This window comes from Gossypium raimondii, chromosome 8 (assembly GCF_025698545.1).
Source record: "Gossypium raimondii isolate GPD5lz chromosome 8, ASM2569854v1, whole genome shotgun sequence".
Classification (NCBI taxonomy): Eukaryota; Viridiplantae; Streptophyta; class Magnoliopsida; order Malvales; family Malvaceae; genus Gossypium; species Gossypium raimondii.
Genome location: NC_068572.1, coordinates 29085036 through 29104890, shown reverse-complemented (window position 1 = coordinate 29104890; position 19855 = coordinate 29085036). Strand labels below are relative to the sequence as shown.

Genomic DNA, 19855 nt, shown 5'->3' with positions numbered 1-19855 from the left:
TTCTGTTCAAGATATTTGGAAGATGTTGAAACAAGGGTGAACTGACCAAATGGAAATGCTGGACTCACGGATCATAATTTCGCCGATACTTATTTGTTCCAAAGTTTTGGAGAAGCAATCGGTAAAGTTGAAATTGCAGAATTAGATGATTTATCGTGGGTACAAGCACATCGATATGTTCTGTTTCACCACGAATCAATGGAACCTTTACGGAAGTAAGTTCTACAACTTTGATAAATATTCATCAATTAAATATTGTTTATCTTCTAACAAACGGAACATATTTTCTACTTAGTGAGTACAAACAAATATTAAGATCTCGTTCGCGCTCCAGAAGAACACAACATCTGATATCAATAAGTTGTTCACAGGATCTTTCCATGAATGGTTAAGCCAAACGGTATGCAATTGGAGCATGACTAACACAATTCATAATGTTTTCTCATAACATTTTTAATTACTCAGTTTACTTTTCACTCAATAGGTTTGGAGTGGGAAGAACGTCACTGACGAAGTTAAATGGCTTTCCCAAGGTCCAAATCGGGTGGTTAAAAGATATAGTGCGTTCATCATCAACGGATTCAGGTTTCATACAAAATATCGCGAGAGATTGAGGAGAACGCAAAATTGTGGAATAGTTGTTAATTCCTCAATTACAAGTTATGCTAGTGCTAGAGACAATAATCCTGTCGAGGGAAATGTGGAATATTTTGGACTTCTTACTGACATAATTGAGTTGGATTACTACGGCAAATGGAAAGTTGTCTTATTTCGAGGTGATTGGGCCGATGTTAATACTGTTCGTGGAATCAAGCAAGATCAATTTGGTTTCACAATGGTGAACTTCGTTCGATTGATTCACGGAGGACAACAATTGATTGATGAGCCGTATGTATTTTCTTCTCAAGTCAAACAAGTTTTTTACTCAAAAGATCTAACTGATGAGGGTTGGTACGTTGTACTCCGTAACATCCCTAGAGACTTGTTTGACATGGGCAGTGGAAGTAGAGATGTCATTGACGACAGAACACAATCTTTTCCCTTTCCAGAACAAAACTTAAACGAAAACATTCCTAGTACTAGTACACAATTTCAATGGGTCCGCCAGGATACGAATGAAGATATTTACGACTTATAATGTAGTAAGCTTTTACAATTATTTTTTTATATGTAATATAATAATATAAATATTGCTATTATTATATATTCCAACTATTTTATATGTGCAATTATTGTTGTAATTGTATACTAAGTTTTCAACTATTTTATTTGTATTGAGATAAAATGACTAGAAGAAAAGTCGAGAGCTAGGCATTGTTCAAGCTACTCCAAACTCGTGAAACAAACATCCTTTGGACAACAGATCGCTATCGGATCTTGAATGTTCGGTTACACGAGGAACCTACACAAGTTCAAAGTAATTTAACATTTAATTTACATGCGTGTTGACATATTGTTTATTTTAAAAAATTCTTATATTATTATATAATATTTTTCATTTGAAAGTGGTGGGGACGCGAAGAGTTCGAGGACGACGCTACTTAGGGATTTATCTGAGCTAGATCCACCGAGCGTGTCAAAGTCTGCGATAATAGCTTTGGTCAGCCTGTTGGATCAGAAGCTTCCCTTTTAGCAGGATACCTGGGCATTCTTGCGCGGAATGCAAATATGTTGCCAATTAATTACGAGTCATGGCGAGCAATGCCTGATAGTAACAAGAACCAAGCTCTCGATAACATTAAGGTAACAAAAAATTAATGTCATTTATAATACTTGGGTTTAAGTTTCATTTATATTTACTTTCTTAACTTGTGTTTTTTTTAGGCGAGATTTGCTCTAGAGGTCTCCGATGCTTATGTAAAGAAGGCATTGGGAAAAAGATGGAGAGACCATAAGAGCACTTTAAAGAAAGACTATTTTAAGACAAAAACAACACTGGACGAGAAATTACAAAATGTCCCACCCGGAATGCTGAGGTACCAGTGGGAAGAGGTCGTACGATTTTGGACTTCAAAGAAAGGAGAGGTGTGTGTTACTACAAAAATCTTGTAATTATTTTGGTTTATAGTACTTACTAATTAACGAACTAATAATTTCATAACGTAGGATCGTGAACGCATTGGAAAAAGTAGTAGGCGTAAATGAAATTCACTCACAATTTGGGTCGAAAAGTTTTGCTTGTGTAGCTCGAGGCCGTGTAGTATTAAATTTGTAAGTCTATCATATATTTATTACTTTCCAACAAATAATATTTTTACTCTTGTATTATAGGGCTGTTGTCCGGTCAAAAGTTGGACGCCTTCAACTTTTGACATTACTATAGGAAGAAAGATGGAAACCCTATGACTCTCAAGTGCGAGAAATTATGGTACGTTTGCTTAATACAATTTGACTTGTTTTAATTATTTATAGTGTTTATTTTCTAATGGTTTATGTCATTTATTGAAATGCAAATATTGTTAAGTTAGGCTACATTTATTTTTTAATATATATATCGTTCCTAATTATGTGATTTATTTATTAGGAAAAACTAAAGGATAAAAAAGCGAGTCTGAAGTGATGGCTTCGATGATAGTTACATTCATATTGGCGACATTGATAACCGAATTATCACGATGTTTTGGGTCTGAAAGGTACGGTCGGGTTCGATTTCAAGGATCTTTTCTTAGCCCATCCCAATATTTCGGATCCAGTTCGCAACAATACATGCCTTCGGGAAGTCAGGCTAAAGCTAAGGTTCAGAGGTTAAGAGAACAGATGGCTCAGATGCAAGCAACAACAGTTGAGCAAATTACACAACTCAAAGCGGAGGCAGCAGCGAGAGAAGCTGAGGTTCAACGAAAGTATGAAGAACTCCATTAAACTTAAAGCGAATCTTGGCGGAGAGAAGCGAGCGGCGTCAAAGTTCGATGAACTTCAAATTGCGACTTCGAATATGATGAATATGTTTAATGATCATGAAGCTAAGAATACATTAAGAAGCAATTGCAAATGCAAGATTATATACTTATATCCGAGACTATCGTGTAAATATGTTTCAATTTTGACTTTTAATTATCATTTTAAAATTTATCATTTTTGTACGAATAATACGATTTTTATTTTATTTATTGAAATTTATTATATATTATTCGTTTAATTGTAAATATTATATATATTTATTGCTTTTGGTTGGTTTCGATTTGGTTTCTTCAGATTTTTTTTTACAGGAGGGCTAAAAATATAAAAAAAAATTCTTTTACAAATCTGCCAAAATTAGCGGCGTTTTTGGGAAAAGCGCCGCTAAAGGTCTCGATCTTTAGCGGCGTTTGTCGTGTAAGCGCCGCTAAATGGTCGTTGTCTTTAGCGGCGTTTGTGTGGTAAGCGCCGCTAAAGGTCTTGGTCTATAGCGGCATTTGTGTGGAAAGCGCCGCTAAAGGTCTTAGTCTTTAGCGACGTTTGTATTAAAAGCGCCGCTAAAGGTCTTGGCCTTTTGGCAGCGTTTGTGTTGGAAGCGCCGCTAAAGGTATTGGTCTTTAGCGGCGTTTGTATGAAAAGTGCCGCTAAAGGTCTTGGTCTTTAGCGGCGTTTGTATAAAAAGCGCCGCTAAAGGTCTTGGTCTTTAGCGGCGTTTGTGTTGGAAGCGCCGCTAAAGGTCTCGGCCTTTAGCGGCGTTTTTTACTGGAAGCGCCGTTAAAGTTAGCGACGAGGGATTTAGCGGCGTTTTTTCTGGCGCTTTGAGAAGCGCTGCAAATACCTTTACCGGCGCTAAAAAGCGCCGCTAAAGGCCTAAAAAAGCGCCGCTAAAAGCCTGTTTTGTTGTAGTATAATGTACATAAAGGCTTAGATGCTTGAAGAGTTTGTAATTATTTATTCTATATTAATAAGTGACAAATTTATCAAATTTGATGGTTTATAAGTAACATTCCATGTAAAAAGTTTCTACAGTTTACACGTGGAGGAAAAAACAGTAAAGACCAGTATGCCTAAAAAATGCAGAAACATATCCACAACAACAATTGTTTGTGAAACGTTGCCTAAAACCAGTTAAATGAAATGAAATGAAGACACCCGCTGAAACCATTTCGAGAAAAACAATTTCAAACATAAAGAAAACCAGTGTACCTGCAGGACGATGAAGAAAACCACTTTCAACGGCGAAATGAAATAAACCTAAACCCTATACTGAAACAACATAACATCAGTTGCATACCCAATAATGAAATCATTCCTAAATAGAAGTAAAAACAAACAATTACAGTACCTGTAGGACGATGAACTGAAACGAACGAAAACCCTATACAGAGAGAAGAGAAATTTTTTAAAGTAAGGAACATCAAAATAAAATTCACGAATAAAAAACAAAATAAAATTAAGAAAGACTAGAAAACCCAAAGATTACATACGCAGAATCGGAACAAAATCAAACCTTTGAAATTAGAAGGTTTTCAAGGCCTATTGTGCGACGTTCGTCTTCTCTGGAAGGAGAAAGAAGGCGATTTAGGGATTTGGGATTTCAAGAAATTGGGCAAGAAGATTATTCAACTAATTGGATGCAAGAAATTTACAGAGAGAAGACGACTTGGGGATTTGGGGGCGATGAATTTGGGGCTGGGGGAAGATTGCTTCGGGGGTATACCCCAAAATTGTTTTTAGTAAGCGAAACGGCGACGTTTTGCGTTGAGTTTTCCAGCGTTTTTATAATAAACGCCACTATTTGAATTTATGAAGCTCACAAACGGCACCGCATTGGGGAAGTTTATATATAATTGCGGCGTTTTCTAACAAAACGCCACTATTAAATTATTTTCCAGTACAGAAAAGGCACCGCATAGGGAAATTTAATTAATTATAAATTTAATTTTATAATTTCCACTATAAAATTTTTGCCAACACTGAAACGGCGCCACATTCGGAAAAGTTAATCGATAATTGCTATGAAAACGACATCGTTTTATATTATAATATTTGTGGCGCTTATGCATAAACGCCACTACTTTCACAACTTCTGCTGCGTTTTCACAAAAAACGCCACTAACCTGCAACTCGTCAACGAAACGGTGTCGTATTACTTCATTTTTTATATATTTTTGCGGCATTTTCTTAACAAACGCCGCTAATATTTAGCTTTTTTATAAATTATTTACATTGTTGTAGACATTATTTTTAATTCATACATTAAAATTATGACATTATTAATATTATTAATAATATTATTTAAAAATTTTATACAGATTTATTAATTTCAATTGTTAAAATTTTATAAATTTTAAAAATAAATCTTAAAGAGTGTATAATTTAAATATTATCAATATTCAAAATTATTAATTATTAATTAATTATATTATTCAAATAATGTATTATAATTTTAAAATTATATATACCCTATTTTTAAGTGAATATATAAATGATTAATATATACATGTAAATAACACAATATTTAAATAATTTGTTTCATCATATATAACATATAAATATGTCATTCGTCATTAATTAGTAAACTAGTCATTTGTGTCACTTAGAACTATAGTATCATAATAATAATTAAAAATCAATACGTATTTGTCATTTTTTTTGAAATTGGTACCAAAAAATTCATTAAACCCTAAATCGCCCAAACCCCAAAACCATGCATTGTAAACGTTAAATTATAAACTGCAAACCGTTAACCACAAGCACCAACCCCTAAAACACTAATTAACCTCTTAACATGACTAAAGTAGTTTAAACCTCAAACCTCAAATCTTAAATCCCAAACTCCTAAACCCTAAACCCAAAACACCATAACCTACATCATAAACCCTAAACTCAAAACTCTAATATTCACAAAATATTAAACATTATATAATGATTAACCCTAAAACCCTAAACTATATATGATAAACTTTTTAACTTATAATAATCACTGAACTTTAATCCCTAAACTCTCAAACCTTAAACCAAAAACACTATACCTACATCGTAAACCCTAAACCCTAAACTGTAATCCAAAAATAATAAACATTATATAATGATCCCTAATACCCTAAACGTAAACCAAATACGATAAACTAAATATATAATAACCTACATTATATAATGCATGGTTAAGACCAAAACTGTGCGTTTTGGTTAAGATATTTTGCGGCGCTTCCCAAAAAGCGCCGCTAATAATACGCTTTAGCGGCGATTTCTCGTGAACGCCACTAATTCCAGTATACATCAAGACTTAAACGCAACGTTTTGGTTAATATATTTTGCGGCGCTTCTAAAAACGCGACGCTAATAGTATGCTATAGCGGCGTTTTCCCATAAGCGCCACTAATTCTAATATACCTCAAGACCAAACTCTGCTTTTTGGTGTGCATATCTTGCGGCGCTTATCGCAAAGCGCCGCTAATACTATTATTTAGCGGCATTTTCTAGTAAGCGCCACTAATTATAGTATACATCAAGACCAAAACGCTGAGTTTTGGTTAACAAAATTTAGCGGCGCTTCTCCAAACGCGCCGCTAATAGTACGCTTTAGCGGCGTTTTCTGTTTTCGCCACTAATTCTAGTATACTTCAAGACCAAACTCTGCGTTTTGGTTAAGATATTTTGCGGCGCTTCTAAAAAATCGCCGCTAATGTTATGCTTTAGGGCGTTTTTCCCTAACTCCACTAATTGTATTATACATTGAGACCAAAACGCTGCGTTTTGGTTAAGATTTTTTGCGGCACTTCTAATAAGCGCCACTAATTCTAATATACATCAAGATCAAAACTTTGCGTTTTGGTTATCATATTTTGCGGCGCTTTTCGTAAGCGCCGCTAAGACTTGTTTTAGTGGCGTGTTTTTGTAAGCGCCATTAATTCTAATATACATCGATACCAAAACGATGCGTTTTCGTTAAGATTTTTGCGGCGCTTCCCACAATGCGCCGCTAATACTTGCTTTAGCGGCGTTTGCTCATAATCGCCACTAATTCTAGTATACATCAAGACAAAAACGATGCGTTTTGGTCTTGAGATTTTGCGGCGCAGGATCGTAAACGCCGCTAATGATGTTCTTTTACGGCGTTTATTCAGAAAATGCCACTGTATGTCTGACTTTTTGCGGCGTTTTGCGAGAAGCGTCGCTAATGCCAGATATTTAGCGGCGTTTTATTGTTTGCGCCGCTAATGCTCGATTTTTAGCGGCGTTTTCCGTCCAAACGCCACAAAAGATGCCACTAAAAGTTTGTTTTGGTGTAGTGAAAATGTAGTTTTACACGATATTATAACTTTTAATCATCAATGCATATATAAACTATTAATATATGATATGATATGATATGATATAGTAGGAGGGCTAAATTAAATGTATGAAAAGTATAGAGACTTAAAACATATTTCAACTAATATAATAATAAACAATAATATATTCTAATAATTAATGTATAATGTACTACTATTATATTTAACTATTATTATATTTTATATTATAATAAAAGATATAGTATTATATGATATTATAATGTTTAACCATTGATGCATGCAGTAGCGCACACACATATATAAACTATTAATATAGTAAATACTATATGATATGATATAGCATTATATAATATAGTAGGAGGATTAACTTTCAAATATATGAAAAGTATAGAGACTTAGTTGTTATTCATTGGATTCTTTAAACCTAAAGTGGAGTTTGAAACGGAGCAGAAATGAAATCTAATGAAGGCACCACATTCCTATAGCGTCTTATTTGGCAGGAAAGAGAGAGTGAAATTTCTGAAGCTAGTTGTGCTTCTTGTTGCTTTCTTTGTTAGTTTTGGCAAATATTAATGACTTAGCTATTAAAGCTCTGAAAAGGAGTGACTGCATTTTGCATCATGAATAACTTTTCCAATGCATATAAGCCAGTAGGAGTTTCCCAATTATGATGGACAGAGCAATTTATATAACAATAATAATACTTGTTAAGCTATGTATTGAAGACCAATATATAAAACTTATATAACGTTCTAAGATTGACCACTTCAGTCTATTACCTTCATGAGTCAACATTATTACATCAACCAATTTTTTACTTAATGGTATTATATACACAATTACACACAGAACAATGGTTAATGCTTTCACCATATTAAAACTCAAACAAACATATTTTAAAATGAACAAAATGAACTCTAAGTGAAGAAAATGACCCCATTTTCTAATGATTTCATCCTCAAAAACAACCAAGGGTCTTGTTCGGAGTAGTTCCGGTGGCACGGTACTTTGCCGCCAACTCCTCCGCTTTGAGAAGATCCTCCCCTCGCTTGGCTTCAACGATTGCCTTCTTCTCTTCTGCTTCCTTGTGGATTAAGGCTGCCTTGTTTTTCATTTTTTCCACATACTCGGCCTTCTGCTTTTCTAACTTTTCCTGCTCATATATATAATTCAACACCCAATACTCAATAACAATAATAATCATCATCATCATCCAAGGATGCTTGATTAAATTAATACCTCAATCCTTTTTAGCTCAGCCTCTATAGCTGCTTTCTTGGTATTCTCCCAAGCCGCAATAGAAGAAAGCTTCTTCTGTGCTCTGCTCAACCATATCAATAAGCTTCGAGTAAGAAAGCAGCCAGAAAACATAATTTAATTGCATGGTTATGGTATGCAATCATTTTTATATCAGTTTTCCTATAATTTTCACAATAAGGCAAGGGGAAGAAAGTTGATACTTGTTCTCGGCTTTGCTTTTTTCACTTTCTTCCCAAGCGTTGATTAGTGAAATTCGCTTCTCAGTCGCAACTCTAGCAAGCACAGCATCTGGAGAAAGACAGCCGAGGGAAATTTTCAATTTAATCATATTCTAAATACTAAGATTTTGTTAAACGCAAGATGGAGAAACGAAATTACCTCGATCAACAGACACCTCCGTGCTTTTCTTCTCCGTCGCCTCTGCCGCCTCTGCCGCCTCTGCATATCATCAAATTATTATTAATAGAAAAAAAGAAACACACAGAAGCAGAAGCAGAACTGAAACGGAAAAAGAAGGGATATATAGATATATACTTTCGATGGGTTCGGGAGGCTTTTCCGTAGAGTCGGCGGGCTTTTCTTCAGTAGGAGGAGGTGGAGTCTCGGATTCTTCCACGGCGGCTTCGGTGGGTGGCGGCGGAGGGTCGGAGGGGGTTTCGGATTCAAGCTTCTTGGGTTCTTCGACATCTGCCATGTGGTCGTGCACAAGAGAGAATTTAAAACTGAAAGTGAAGAAAAAGAGGTGGTTGAGATATTATAGTTAGGTTGGGCTTGGGGGGGAGAGAAAAGACTTTAACTGTAACTTCTTCCATTGACCAACTGAGCTGTATTGTAGGTACTACTGGGTAATTTGTGAGTTGGCAGAAAGCGACTCTAAACTTGCTGCTTTTACCTTCCTTATTTTTCAGGATGTGAAATCTAATAAATTCATGTTAAAATATTAATATTTACATTTTTTAGGCTTTTTTATAAAAATAACCGAAAAAAATAATTAATTACTTAAATAACTTATTTTTTTGATAAAATACGAAAATAATCCAAAATTTACAGTAAAATTTAGTGGAGCCAAAGTGTTTGGCGCCACTAACATGTCATGTTAGCAATTTACATTAAAAAGTTAATTTTTTGGTGTAGCCATGTAAAATGATGCCACTTGTATAAATATTAAGGTAATACTGTAATTTTAGAAGTATAGGAGTTTAAACAATTTTACCCTTTTCTTTTATGGTGGAGCCAAATAAATTGACACCACCAAATTCCAAGACTGTAGCCTATTTGCCTATCTGCCTATTTGTCTATTTGCCTATTGAAACAGGTAAAATTTTTTTATTTTTTTTATCCACGTTACTCTTTTTAGTTCTTTGTCCTTTCCTTTTTTGTGTTTTTTTTTAAGTTTTTATTTATTTATTTTTTAAGTTTTTTATTTTTCCTTTATTTATTTATTTATTATTGGTTTTATAAAATTTGAAATGTATATTTGAAATGTTTTATAATATTATTTTTAAAATTTAAATATTATTTTTTAATATTATAAAACATTTAAAATATATTATTTTTAAAGATATGACTTTTCAAATTTATTATTTTTATAATATTTTAAATATTTTTAATTTTAAATATAATTTTTTTAAATTATTAATTTTTAAATTATTTTAAAGATATTCAAACATTTTTTAAATTATATTTAAATTTTTAAAATTAACAAAGACGTTTGGTTCATTTGTATTGGAATAGGCGTAATGGAATAGAGGTGTAATGGAATAGGCGTAATAGCAAATCAATTGTTTGGTTGAATGTAATGGAATAGGCGTAATAGTATTCTTGTGTTTGGTTGAATGGAATAGAGGTGTAATAGCATAATGGAAAAAACTAAAATGACTAGAATACCCTTAGTATAAATTTGTTTAGGTAAATGATTATTGTTATTGTTATTAAATTTTAATAAGATTATTAATATATATAATAAATAATTTAATCATATTTTAACATAATTATTATTAAATATAATTTAATAAAAATATATAATTTAATAAAATTCTTAATATTAAATATTCTTATATGAATTTTCTAAAATCATAATATATAATACTATAAAATATAATTTAACATAATTATTATTAAATATAATTTAAGAAAATATATAATTTAATAAAATTCTTAATATTAAATATTCTTATATGAATTTTCTAAAATCATAATATATAATACTATAAAATATAATTTAACATAATTATTATTAAATATAATTTAATAATAATATATAATTTAATACAATTAGTAATATTAAATATTCTTATATGAATTTAATAAAATCATGTAAAAAGAATGTGAAATTGGTATGTTCCATTTTCCTTTATTTAAATGTGAAATGAATGAGTAAAATATCTTAGGTATTACCATGTAAAAAGAGTGGTGTTTTGCCCTCAAATCTGCAAGTAGGATACTGGGTATATTATGGTGTTAAATATATTTGCAAATAAAACTAACCCTTCAAAACTCATATTTGCAACCTTAGCACTCAGAATCATGGGCTGAAAATGAATTAAAACTGGAAATAATATTACTTTACAATCTGGTTTAGTCTAGTGCAATCTGAAAAAAAAAAAAAAAGGAATCTGAGCCCAAATGAGAAAGGGTTACAAAGAATGAAGCCAAGCTGTTACTATCTAATACCAAAAACAGAATTGCACTACAATACATTGCTGGATGAATGATGAATCAAATTACAAACAAATAAACTATGTTCTGAATAAGGAAAAATGGCATCCTCCATTTTAACACAGTGCTGAATGATGTACAATAATAACTTGCCAGTACCAAGATGACTTTCAACCAATCCCAGAACCTGAAATTGAAACTAAAATGGCAAATTCAAGACATGACAATAGAAGAAAAAGAAATAGCTTGAGATTTTTAAAACCATGATTTATAGCCTTTTCTTTCAAATCAATGTAATAAATACCAATCAGATAGATTCATGTTTATACTAGATTACAGCAAACTACCACTTTTTAAAAAGCAATGCTGAATAAAGCACGAATTTCAACTTAAAAAACAAAGATATCATCAATCACGTTCAGCTAGATAGAGCAACTTAATGGAACAATAACAATATCATGCATATTTCACTTCCACTCAACTATAACAATGTTCACAGCTACTCCAATATAACATTGCTGCATGCTATTACTTTAAATTTCAATCTAAATCACCTATTCTAGCAAATAAAGGAAAAAATATCCTTTCAGAAGGAGGCTGTACCTCAGGTCAAGCTAAGATGAGAAGTCCTAGATACATTGATGCACCAAGAAATATGAATGACATCATTCCCCTGCAAATTGTGTACAAAAAGAATGTGAGCAGCAAGACAGAAATAATCATTGAAAACAGGAAAGCCAATGCTTCAAGTGTCAGTTTCTCACCATATAAACCCCCCTCCAACTCCATTGCAGGGGCAAGTACAAATTTCTGCAAACTTCTTGGCATCATTGGAGTTGACTCCTCGAGATATTAGATCATCATAGATATCTATGCAAACAATATTCAAATCACCTCAAATTTAATGCTTAATTGAAAGAAAAAAAATGTCAGAGGAAGCACCATCACTGAGACATACCATAGACTGAAAACAGACTGTTCATGACACCTGCAATTTCCAAAATAAGAAATAAGCAACATTTCTTTTCACAGAAGAGATGATAGAATGAAATTGTTCTTTGGGAGCGATAAAGAAAATACGACAAGAGAGCCTATACCGATGAATAGAATGGCGAACGGAGAATATGAACTGTTGTCCTTTCTTGCAAAAACCAAATTAGAGCAAGGAAAATAATAAAACCTGAGGAATCCAGTTTATAGATAACAAAATTGTTAGCACTTCAAGTTCAACTCCTAGTTATAAAAACACAAGTCACCACAAGGTTATAAGGGTACTCACCGATGGACAGTCCTCAAGTGTCCATTGTTTGAATAATCATACACATTACAAGTTAAAATTTGAAAGTACTCTTTGAAGAATACAAAATAAAAAGGAAAGAAAGAAAGTATCTAAATATTAATGCAAATTTTATCAGGAAATACCATCATCCTTGATATCTTACATTTTAGCATAAAAGAGCACGCAACGAGAGCAAGAAGAAAACAACCAGCAGCTATTCTTGCAGTGAGGAGATTTGTGGATGCAAGAATCAAAGCCATCCCCCAAAATGACGAGCCAAGATCTGAATGTAAAATCAATTGTAGTAGCATAAGTATCACTAAAAAGTAACTTGTATTAGATGAAAGACCACGTAGTTCGAAAAAGATGCAACAAATAGTTTGAAAAGAATGGTAAACTAGTTTATATAGGAAAAAGGAAAGGAAAAGAATAGGTAACTTCGTATATAAAAGTTTAAATCAAGAAAATATGTATGTCGGTCACTCCATATGTGAGGAGTTGTCCTCAGTGAAACATCAAGAATATGGCAAACACAGGCAACCAATGACCACAAACTTGCACTCAAATTAGACATGTCTTGATCATGCACTCATATATAGATTACATACCATAAAAAGAAATTTAAGTACAGATGCTGTCATGCGAAGATGTGAAGATGTATTTGTTTCTCATGGACAATTTGTCAAGAACAAGGCAGACAATTCAGAAAATTTGCAATTCTTGGAACTAAAAACATAAACTTTATAAGCTTAACAATAACAACAATAGATTAACAAAATACCGGATCGATTCCCCCTCGAGCTTCAAGTATCTTGCAAACCTCATTGTGTCGAAAGCTATGTACGTCGGACAATGGCTACAAAAAGAATTACTCACATCAGATTCATTTTCCCATTGTTATACCTACATCTTGCGAGTTCACTCCGTGCCCTACCAATAGCACGGGATAATACCTTAGACTAAGAATCACTTTGTGAGCTAAGGACACCTGTGAGACCAAGATTCATGCAAGTTCTTAACCTTGAGCCCATGATCTCACTAGCACATGACATAGAGACCACACTCTTGATATGGACAAAATACCTGTTACTTGTACATTACATTTATCCATTACCATACCCACGGGGACAACACATCAATAGATCAGTTGGGTTCTAGGGAGTACGAAACAAATACAGAGATGAGAGGTGATGTTTGGGGATGAATGAACAAAGACACCTCTTTTAAGACCCACAAGGACCAAGGAACAAAGACACATTCCCTCTATCTCTACATTCACACTCTCAGCTATTTTTCTTCCTCCTTTCAAACTCAAACCCTCCAAAGAACCCAAATTTCGACCACACTGAACATGGACAGAATACTTGCCACCTGTACATCACATTTATCTATTATAATACTTACGAGAACAGGAGATCAATAGATTAGCTAGGTTTCAGGGAGTACGAAACTAATACAGAGATGACATGTGGCATTCGGGGGTGAATGAACAAAGACACCCTTTTAAGACCTACAAGGACCAAATTCCATTCGAACTCCAACTATTTTTCTTTTTCCTCTCTAACTCCGACCCTCAAAAAACTCAAATTCCAATCACCCATAACCATTATAATTCTCTACCCATCGGTCGAACCGTCGTAAACCGCCTTTAACCCCAACCTTGTATCAACAGTTCAACACCCATAAATTAATCACAACCCCCAAAAAAATGTTCATACTAGATAAAATAACATGAAATTTGAAACTTACAGTTCGACCCCAATGATCTAAAGAATTCACATCAGCACCTTTCTCAAGAAGCAAATCAACAACTTCAATCCAACCTTCACAAGCAGCTAAATGAAGAGCAGTTCTCCTATCATAATCAGCTCCATTAGGCTCCACACCTTTATCTAGTTCTTGTATTACGCCAGCTTTATCCCCTTTACTTGCACATTGAAGCAGTCTATAAAGACCCCCTGAATCAACTTTCTGTCCCACCAGCTTCTGTTCCAAAAACACAATACCCATCAATTTACTTCATAAATAAACAAAAATTTCACTTTGAGTCATTCCATAATCTCGAAAAGGAATCGAATTTACCGTTGAAGAAGAATGAGACGGCCTGAAATCTTCTATTTTGATCGCGAAACCGATTTTGAAAACTTAAAAATACAAAAACAAAAGCTTGAATTAAAAAGGCTTAAAATCGACACAGTGACAGTTAATATCGTAGTTGTAATAGGAGACAATACAAATGGTTTCATCATCGTCGATTGTTTCGGAGTTGACGAAGTTATTACCCAATTTTTTCATCATCGGCCTCCGATGAAGACAATGTTGAAGATTTGTTATGAAAGCAGAAGAGATGAGGACAGATCTGCAATACCGATGGAAGAAGAAGTAGAAATCTATGAGGGCAGAAAAAGGAAACGAAAATAAGAAATTGGTAAGTATTCTTTAATCGACGCTGGATAGGGGGAATACCTATTACGGGACCGGGTGTATTAGGGAAGGAACAGATTTGGGATGTAATGGAAATACAACCAACCAAACAATGGGTTAAATGGGGATTAAGTGGGGCCCACCGATTAGGGGTGTATTGGCTATGCCAATACATCCAACCAAACATGGTGTAATATTTTATTTAGTGGAGCCATTTAGAATGGCTCCACCACTTTATTACAAGTGTAATTTTTTATGTTTTTTTAATATAAAAATTAATATTTAATATTTTATTTTGGTGGAGCCATTCTTTATGGCCTCACCTCTTGGTTCTCTAGCATATATAGAATGGTGAAATTGTTGTGTTTAGTAGGAGAGTTCAAAAATTTTGTTGAAGATGACTAATGAGGTGTTTTTGGTATACGTTCTTTTTTATGGTAAAATTGTAGAAGGTGATGTTGGCTGTGTATTTCAAGGTCGGCAAAGATAGGGTTGTGATTCAAAAAAAATGTGAAGCTAGCAGAAATGAAAAGGAAGATCAGTGCGAAAATAGCTATTCGTTGTGGAAGGACAATGTTTAGATTATTTTACAGGTTTCCAATCTCTACAGATCCGTTCAAATTTTGTAAGATGCAACTGTTAGATGATGATTACTTGGGCACTATGATGGAAATATGATGGTCAACTGGGAGTGAGAACCCCTAACCAGTTGAGTTATTTGCTGAGTTAGCAGACTTAGAGCCTATTGAGAATGTTAGTCCAATAAGTCAACATCATGGATTTGACTTTTATCTTAATGTTGGATGGACAAACCAGTTAGAATGCGGAGGGACATCGCAGATACCCGAAAATATAAATTATGGTGGGAGTTCGTCTAATAACCTTACTCCGGTCCCCGTCTACAAATATATCTGGAGGTGATAATAAGCACAGAGGCAGATGTCGGAGAAATGACCAATAATGGTGAAGATTCTGATCAGGACGTTAAAGATTTTAGCGACCCTGATGTTGATGAGGTTTCGGACGGTATCGATGATGAAGGCTTAGAGGAGGTTGAAGATGTTCACGACCTTTCATTCAGTAACCCGAGTTGTGGCATTGTTTTACAAAATGAACCTAGGGGAGACATGCTGAACAAAGATCCAGATGCAGCACATGCATCTGAGTTCCCTGAGTACACCGATATAGTACTTGCTCATAGATTGGTGTTAAATTCGTAGTTGCAGGAGTTGTTCGTTGGGCAACGGTTCGAGAATAAGGCGGATAATGTGTTTGCCATCAAACAGTACAACATGAAGTTGTCGATTGATTACAAGGTTGCCAAGTCTACACCGACATTATATGTTGGAGAATGTTGGAGAGCCAGCAATGGGTGTGGTTGGCGGGTTCGAGCTGCATTTATATAGAGGACTCAACAGTGGAAAATACGAAAATTAGAAGGGTGTCATACATGCAATGACACACGTATGTCTCAAGACTACCGAAAATTAGATGCCAAAATTATTTGCAACTACATCATGCCACTAGTGAAAGATATCCCAATCATTTATGTGTCGACATTGATTGTGGACATGCAAGCTCGATTCCAGTACAGAGTGTCATACAGGAAAACATGGTGGGCGAAACAAATGGCCATGCAACAATTGTACGACGACTGGGATGAGTCATACAGATCGAAGGGCCTTATTGCTCCGATTCGACAATCCAAGGTTCCGTAGAGGTTCGTTTACTGTATTCGTCACATTGCTGTCAACTTTCACAATGAGTACGAGAACAAAGACTAACACAAACAAATCGTGAACATATGTAAAAATATTGTATTTAAATTTGTATTTGTAAATATTTTGAGTTCATTTCCTAATTGGGATGGTAAGGTGTTTTGTCAGAATACATACATAGGATACGAGTTGGAAGCACACCAATTCAGACATAAGTTGACGAGGTTAGAGACTGATATAGTGGGGTCCAAACCTTCTCTCAGACAGTGCTTGGGTAGCATGAAGCCGTGACAATGAGCTTAATGTTTTGACGAGGGGTACCAATACGGTCATATGACAACTAACCTCGTTGAGGCCGTTAACTTCGTCTTAAGGTGTACGTGTCACTTGTCAATTTCAACAGTTTTTTCAATCACATTTTACAGGCTAGCAACCTTAATGCCAAAAATGAGGTTGAAACAAGCAAAACAGTTGGAGGTAGGACACATGCACGTCGAAAAATTCAGGGATGCCATGAAAGAAAACGCTCAAAAGGTTAGGTCAATGAATGCAGAACTATATTCCCAAAACTTGAAAACTTTTCAAGTGATAGAGTACATTGGTCATTGATCGGGGATCCCGCCATGGTCGGTGCAGAATACGGCATCCACAAGAACTACACAATATAACATAATGAGTCATGTCACATCACATACTACAAGTGGATAAGTTAAATCAATGTTACTTCAACCATATTAATATATATTACTTTCTCTCTAGCGAACGCCTCTATCATTTAACGATTAATTATTAATGTTTGGCTTGTACCAATTCCCAGAGACATGACCCATCTGAAACTGAAACAAACACGTTAGCAGTTAAGCTTAGGAAAATATTATCCACACTTATGAGTCGTTAAATGTTAAGTATAATTTTGTTTTTACCTATCTAAAAGTGGCCACGAATATGGTTGGTGCCTAACAGCCACTAGAAACGACATCCTGTATAGAGCGCAGGGCTGCAGCAGACCCAGACAACTAGCCATGTTAGTAACCCCATGCTTTGTTGCTCGGCAAAGCTCATGGTACAATATGGCCAACACTACTGATCCCCAACTGTAACTACCGGCACGAGAGAAATCCTCCAATAGAGGCAAGTACTTTAAGTGGACCCTATTAGATGTGTTGTTCGGTATAAGTACCCCCGATCAACTGCATAATATAAGCTCGAGCAACACACATCACCTCATGCTCAGTGGCAGTGCTCGATAACTCCTTAAAATTTGCTCTCAACCATGCCAATGTCAAGCATGTGAAATTCTGATCCCCATCACTAGGGGACTGTCCAAGCAATCTGTGGCATAGTACTGAAGGTTCCAAAACTTTGCTTCAACTCGTGACCATAGCACCGTCAACTCGTAACCCAAGTTTCATAGTGACGTCTTCCAATGTGACAGTGCACTCCCCGTGTAACACCCCTAACCCGAAACCGTCGCTGAATTAGGGTTACAAGGCATTACTGAATAAGACACAATTCAGCACAAACATTTATCACCTTTCATGCACCAATGAATAACTATACATTTGTAACATTACTAAACTCAAATGTCCAAAAATAATTTATACTAGATTCGAAAAATACAAATCATAAAACCAATCCACCTCAAATGTTTAATCAACCTAACTAAACATATTTTACTTATTATAAAATATCATAACAAGTTACATATACATTAAAATTCCATTAGCGAAACTTATGACTATATAGTAAAACATTTGGACACTTAAATAAACATCAATCATATGGCACTTTCATATACTCAACTTACAACAATACATCCATTATATAAAACTTACCCGCTTGTGAATGTTTAAACCACAACTAACCATATCACTTCATAACATTAGCTATTACCAATAATTTATTTATAAGCTTTGCACATGTACATATTAGTTTAATTTGAACTATACCACATGGTAAAATGAGCAAAATTTTACAAGTACATACAAGCCTATATGATTACAATTTCTACACATGTGCATATTAAAACTAATTAAATCATAATAAACCACTTAATATGCCTTCACATATGCGACATTGTAACATCACAACATAGCCTAACATCCCTTTAATGTTAACCTATTATGCGCACCTTACCTTAAAAACAAAAGCCATTTCAATGCACAAATACCACATTAATACTATCCTATACCATTTACTAATTAATAATTATAACAATTCACTTGTTATGCACATTAGTATATCAATCTAAATCAAACTACCCCACACGGCTTAATAGGTAAAATAATATAACCATAATCATGCATAACCATATGACAGAATTTCAATTGTCTCTATAGCTAATTCATGCACCACTCACTTGACTAACATTAGTCATTTTCTCCATATCAATGCCGAATCAAACATGTTAAATTTCATATACTATGCATCATACCAAAATGTCATTTACAAAGACAATTTGATTTTCATCTATTCGGCTAGTAAAATAATTATATAAAAAGAAATTTATATCAATTTCATAACCAAAGAGTCATAATAACTAAACACATTATGCTTGACTATATAACCAACAAATCAACTATAAGTCATGATCATTTTTGTCTCCAAATCCACACCAACAAATTCAATTACATAAGTAACGACATATTCATAACTTAACTCATCCAACTAATCCACAACCGAAAACACATTCATCAAATGCAATGACATTAACTCAACCGATTTATAGGTCCATATATCGCATGAAATAAACCATAAAACACACTCCCAAATAAGTTCAAAGCATAATCAAATTCGCACAAGCATTAACATCAACTTAAGCCATTTTCGCATGACTATGGATACATAAATTCAAAAATACGAACATATTAAAACTAGCCTATACATGCCACATATTCAAAGATTCAAACTTCAATAATACCGAAAGATAGTTGATAGTGTGACGATGATCCTTGATGGTCCCCGAGCTCATAACTAGCTTCCAAAATCTATAAAACAACAAACGTACAAAAAACATAATAAGCTTGGATAGCTTAGTAAGTCAAAAGCAAACAAATTAGCAATTGAACAGTTGCATTATAAATTCAACTTGGCCGAATATAGACAATCTCATATACACATAAAAAAAAACCCCTTTTATCATGCATAATTATATCATCATCTAAAATTCTATACTTACCTTATTTCCATGAACACATAATTTCACACGTACCTGAACTATTTATCCTGATTTCACATTCGATCTTATCTCAACATTGCCAGCTAAACCATTCGGAATCAATAAGGATACTTAGATGGCTTAAAAAGCTCGTACAATGCCT

At 34.2% G+C, this 19855-nt stretch overlaps 2 protein-coding genes and 1 non-coding gene across 4 annotated transcripts; all 3 read right to left on the bottom strand.

Moving 5' to 3' along the window:
• Positions 1 to 7879: 7879 nt before the first annotated feature.
• LOC105791172 (remorin) lies at positions 7880 to 9241 on the bottom strand. Of its 2 annotated transcripts, none has more exons than XM_012619122.2 (5): positions 8991 to 9241; positions 8835 to 8885; positions 8657 to 8744; positions 8436 to 8517; positions 7880 to 8349 (listed from the first exon to the last, which is right to left on the bottom strand). In XM_012619122.2, exons 1-5 carry the CDS (start codon positions 9148 to 9150, stop codon positions 8155 to 8157), a joined length of 576 nt encoding a protein of 191 aa, XP_012474576.1. In that variant the 5' UTR covers positions 9151 to 9241; the 3' UTR covers positions 7880 to 8154. The 2 variants fall into 2 exon arrangements, with proteins under 2 accessions (XP_012474576.1, XP_012474575.1); XM_012619121.2 differs by having other exon boundaries at positions 8835 to 8894; positions 8991 to 9238.
• Positions 9242 to 10972: 1731 nt separating this feature from the next.
• LOC105780115 (uncharacterized) lies at positions 10973 to 12334 on the bottom strand (the record flags this gene model as incomplete). Its single annotated transcript, XR_008198839.1, has 5 exons — positions 10973 to 11301; positions 11718 to 11787; positions 11879 to 11984; positions 12073 to 12102; positions 12212 to 12334. It is a non-coding gene; the product is annotated as an uncharacterized LOC105780115 (transcript).
• A 272-nt stretch (positions 12335 to 12606) lies between these two features.
• LOC128043112 (integrin-linked protein kinase 1-like) lies at positions 12607 to 14876 on the bottom strand. The gene is made up of 6 exons (XM_052635236.1): positions 14860 to 14876; positions 14628 to 14752; positions 14476 to 14537; positions 14143 to 14379; positions 13175 to 13249; positions 12607 to 12676 (listed from the first exon to the last, which is right to left on the bottom strand). Exons 2-6 carry the CDS (start codon positions 14689 to 14691, stop codon positions 12644 to 12646), a joined length of 471 nt encoding a protein of 156 aa, XP_052491196.1. The 5' UTR covers positions 14692 to 14752; positions 14860 to 14876; the 3' UTR covers positions 12607 to 12643.
• Between the last annotated feature and the right edge of the window lie 4979 nt (positions 14877 to 19855).

Bases quoted from the DNA above. Each gene is read 5' to 3' on its own strand.
- LOC128043112 (XM_052635236.1), bottom strand. From the start codon at position 14,691: ATGATGAAAAAATTGGGTAATAACTTCGTCAACTCCGAAACAATCGAC. The intron at 14,538-14,627 runs GTATTGTCTCCT...TGTATTTTTAAG, and splicing joins CGACGATGATGAAACCATTT to TTTTCAAAATCGGTTTCGCG. The intron at 12,677-13,174 runs GTATTTTGTTAA...TTTTACATTCAG, and splicing joins CTCGAGGGGGAATCGATCCG to ATCTTGGCTCGTCATTTTGG.
- LOC105791172 (XM_012619121.2), bottom strand. From the start codon at position 9,150: ATGGCAGATGTCGAAGAACCCAAGAAGCTTGAATCCGAAACCCCCTCC. The intron at 8,895-8,990 runs GTATATATCTAT...GATGATATGCAG, and splicing joins GCCTCCCGAACCCATCGAAA to AGGCGGCAGAGGCGGCAGAG. The intron at 8,518-8,656 runs GTATCAACTTTC...ATGGTTGAGCAG, and splicing joins AAAAGCAAAGCCGAGAACAA to AGCACAGAAGAAGCTTTCTT.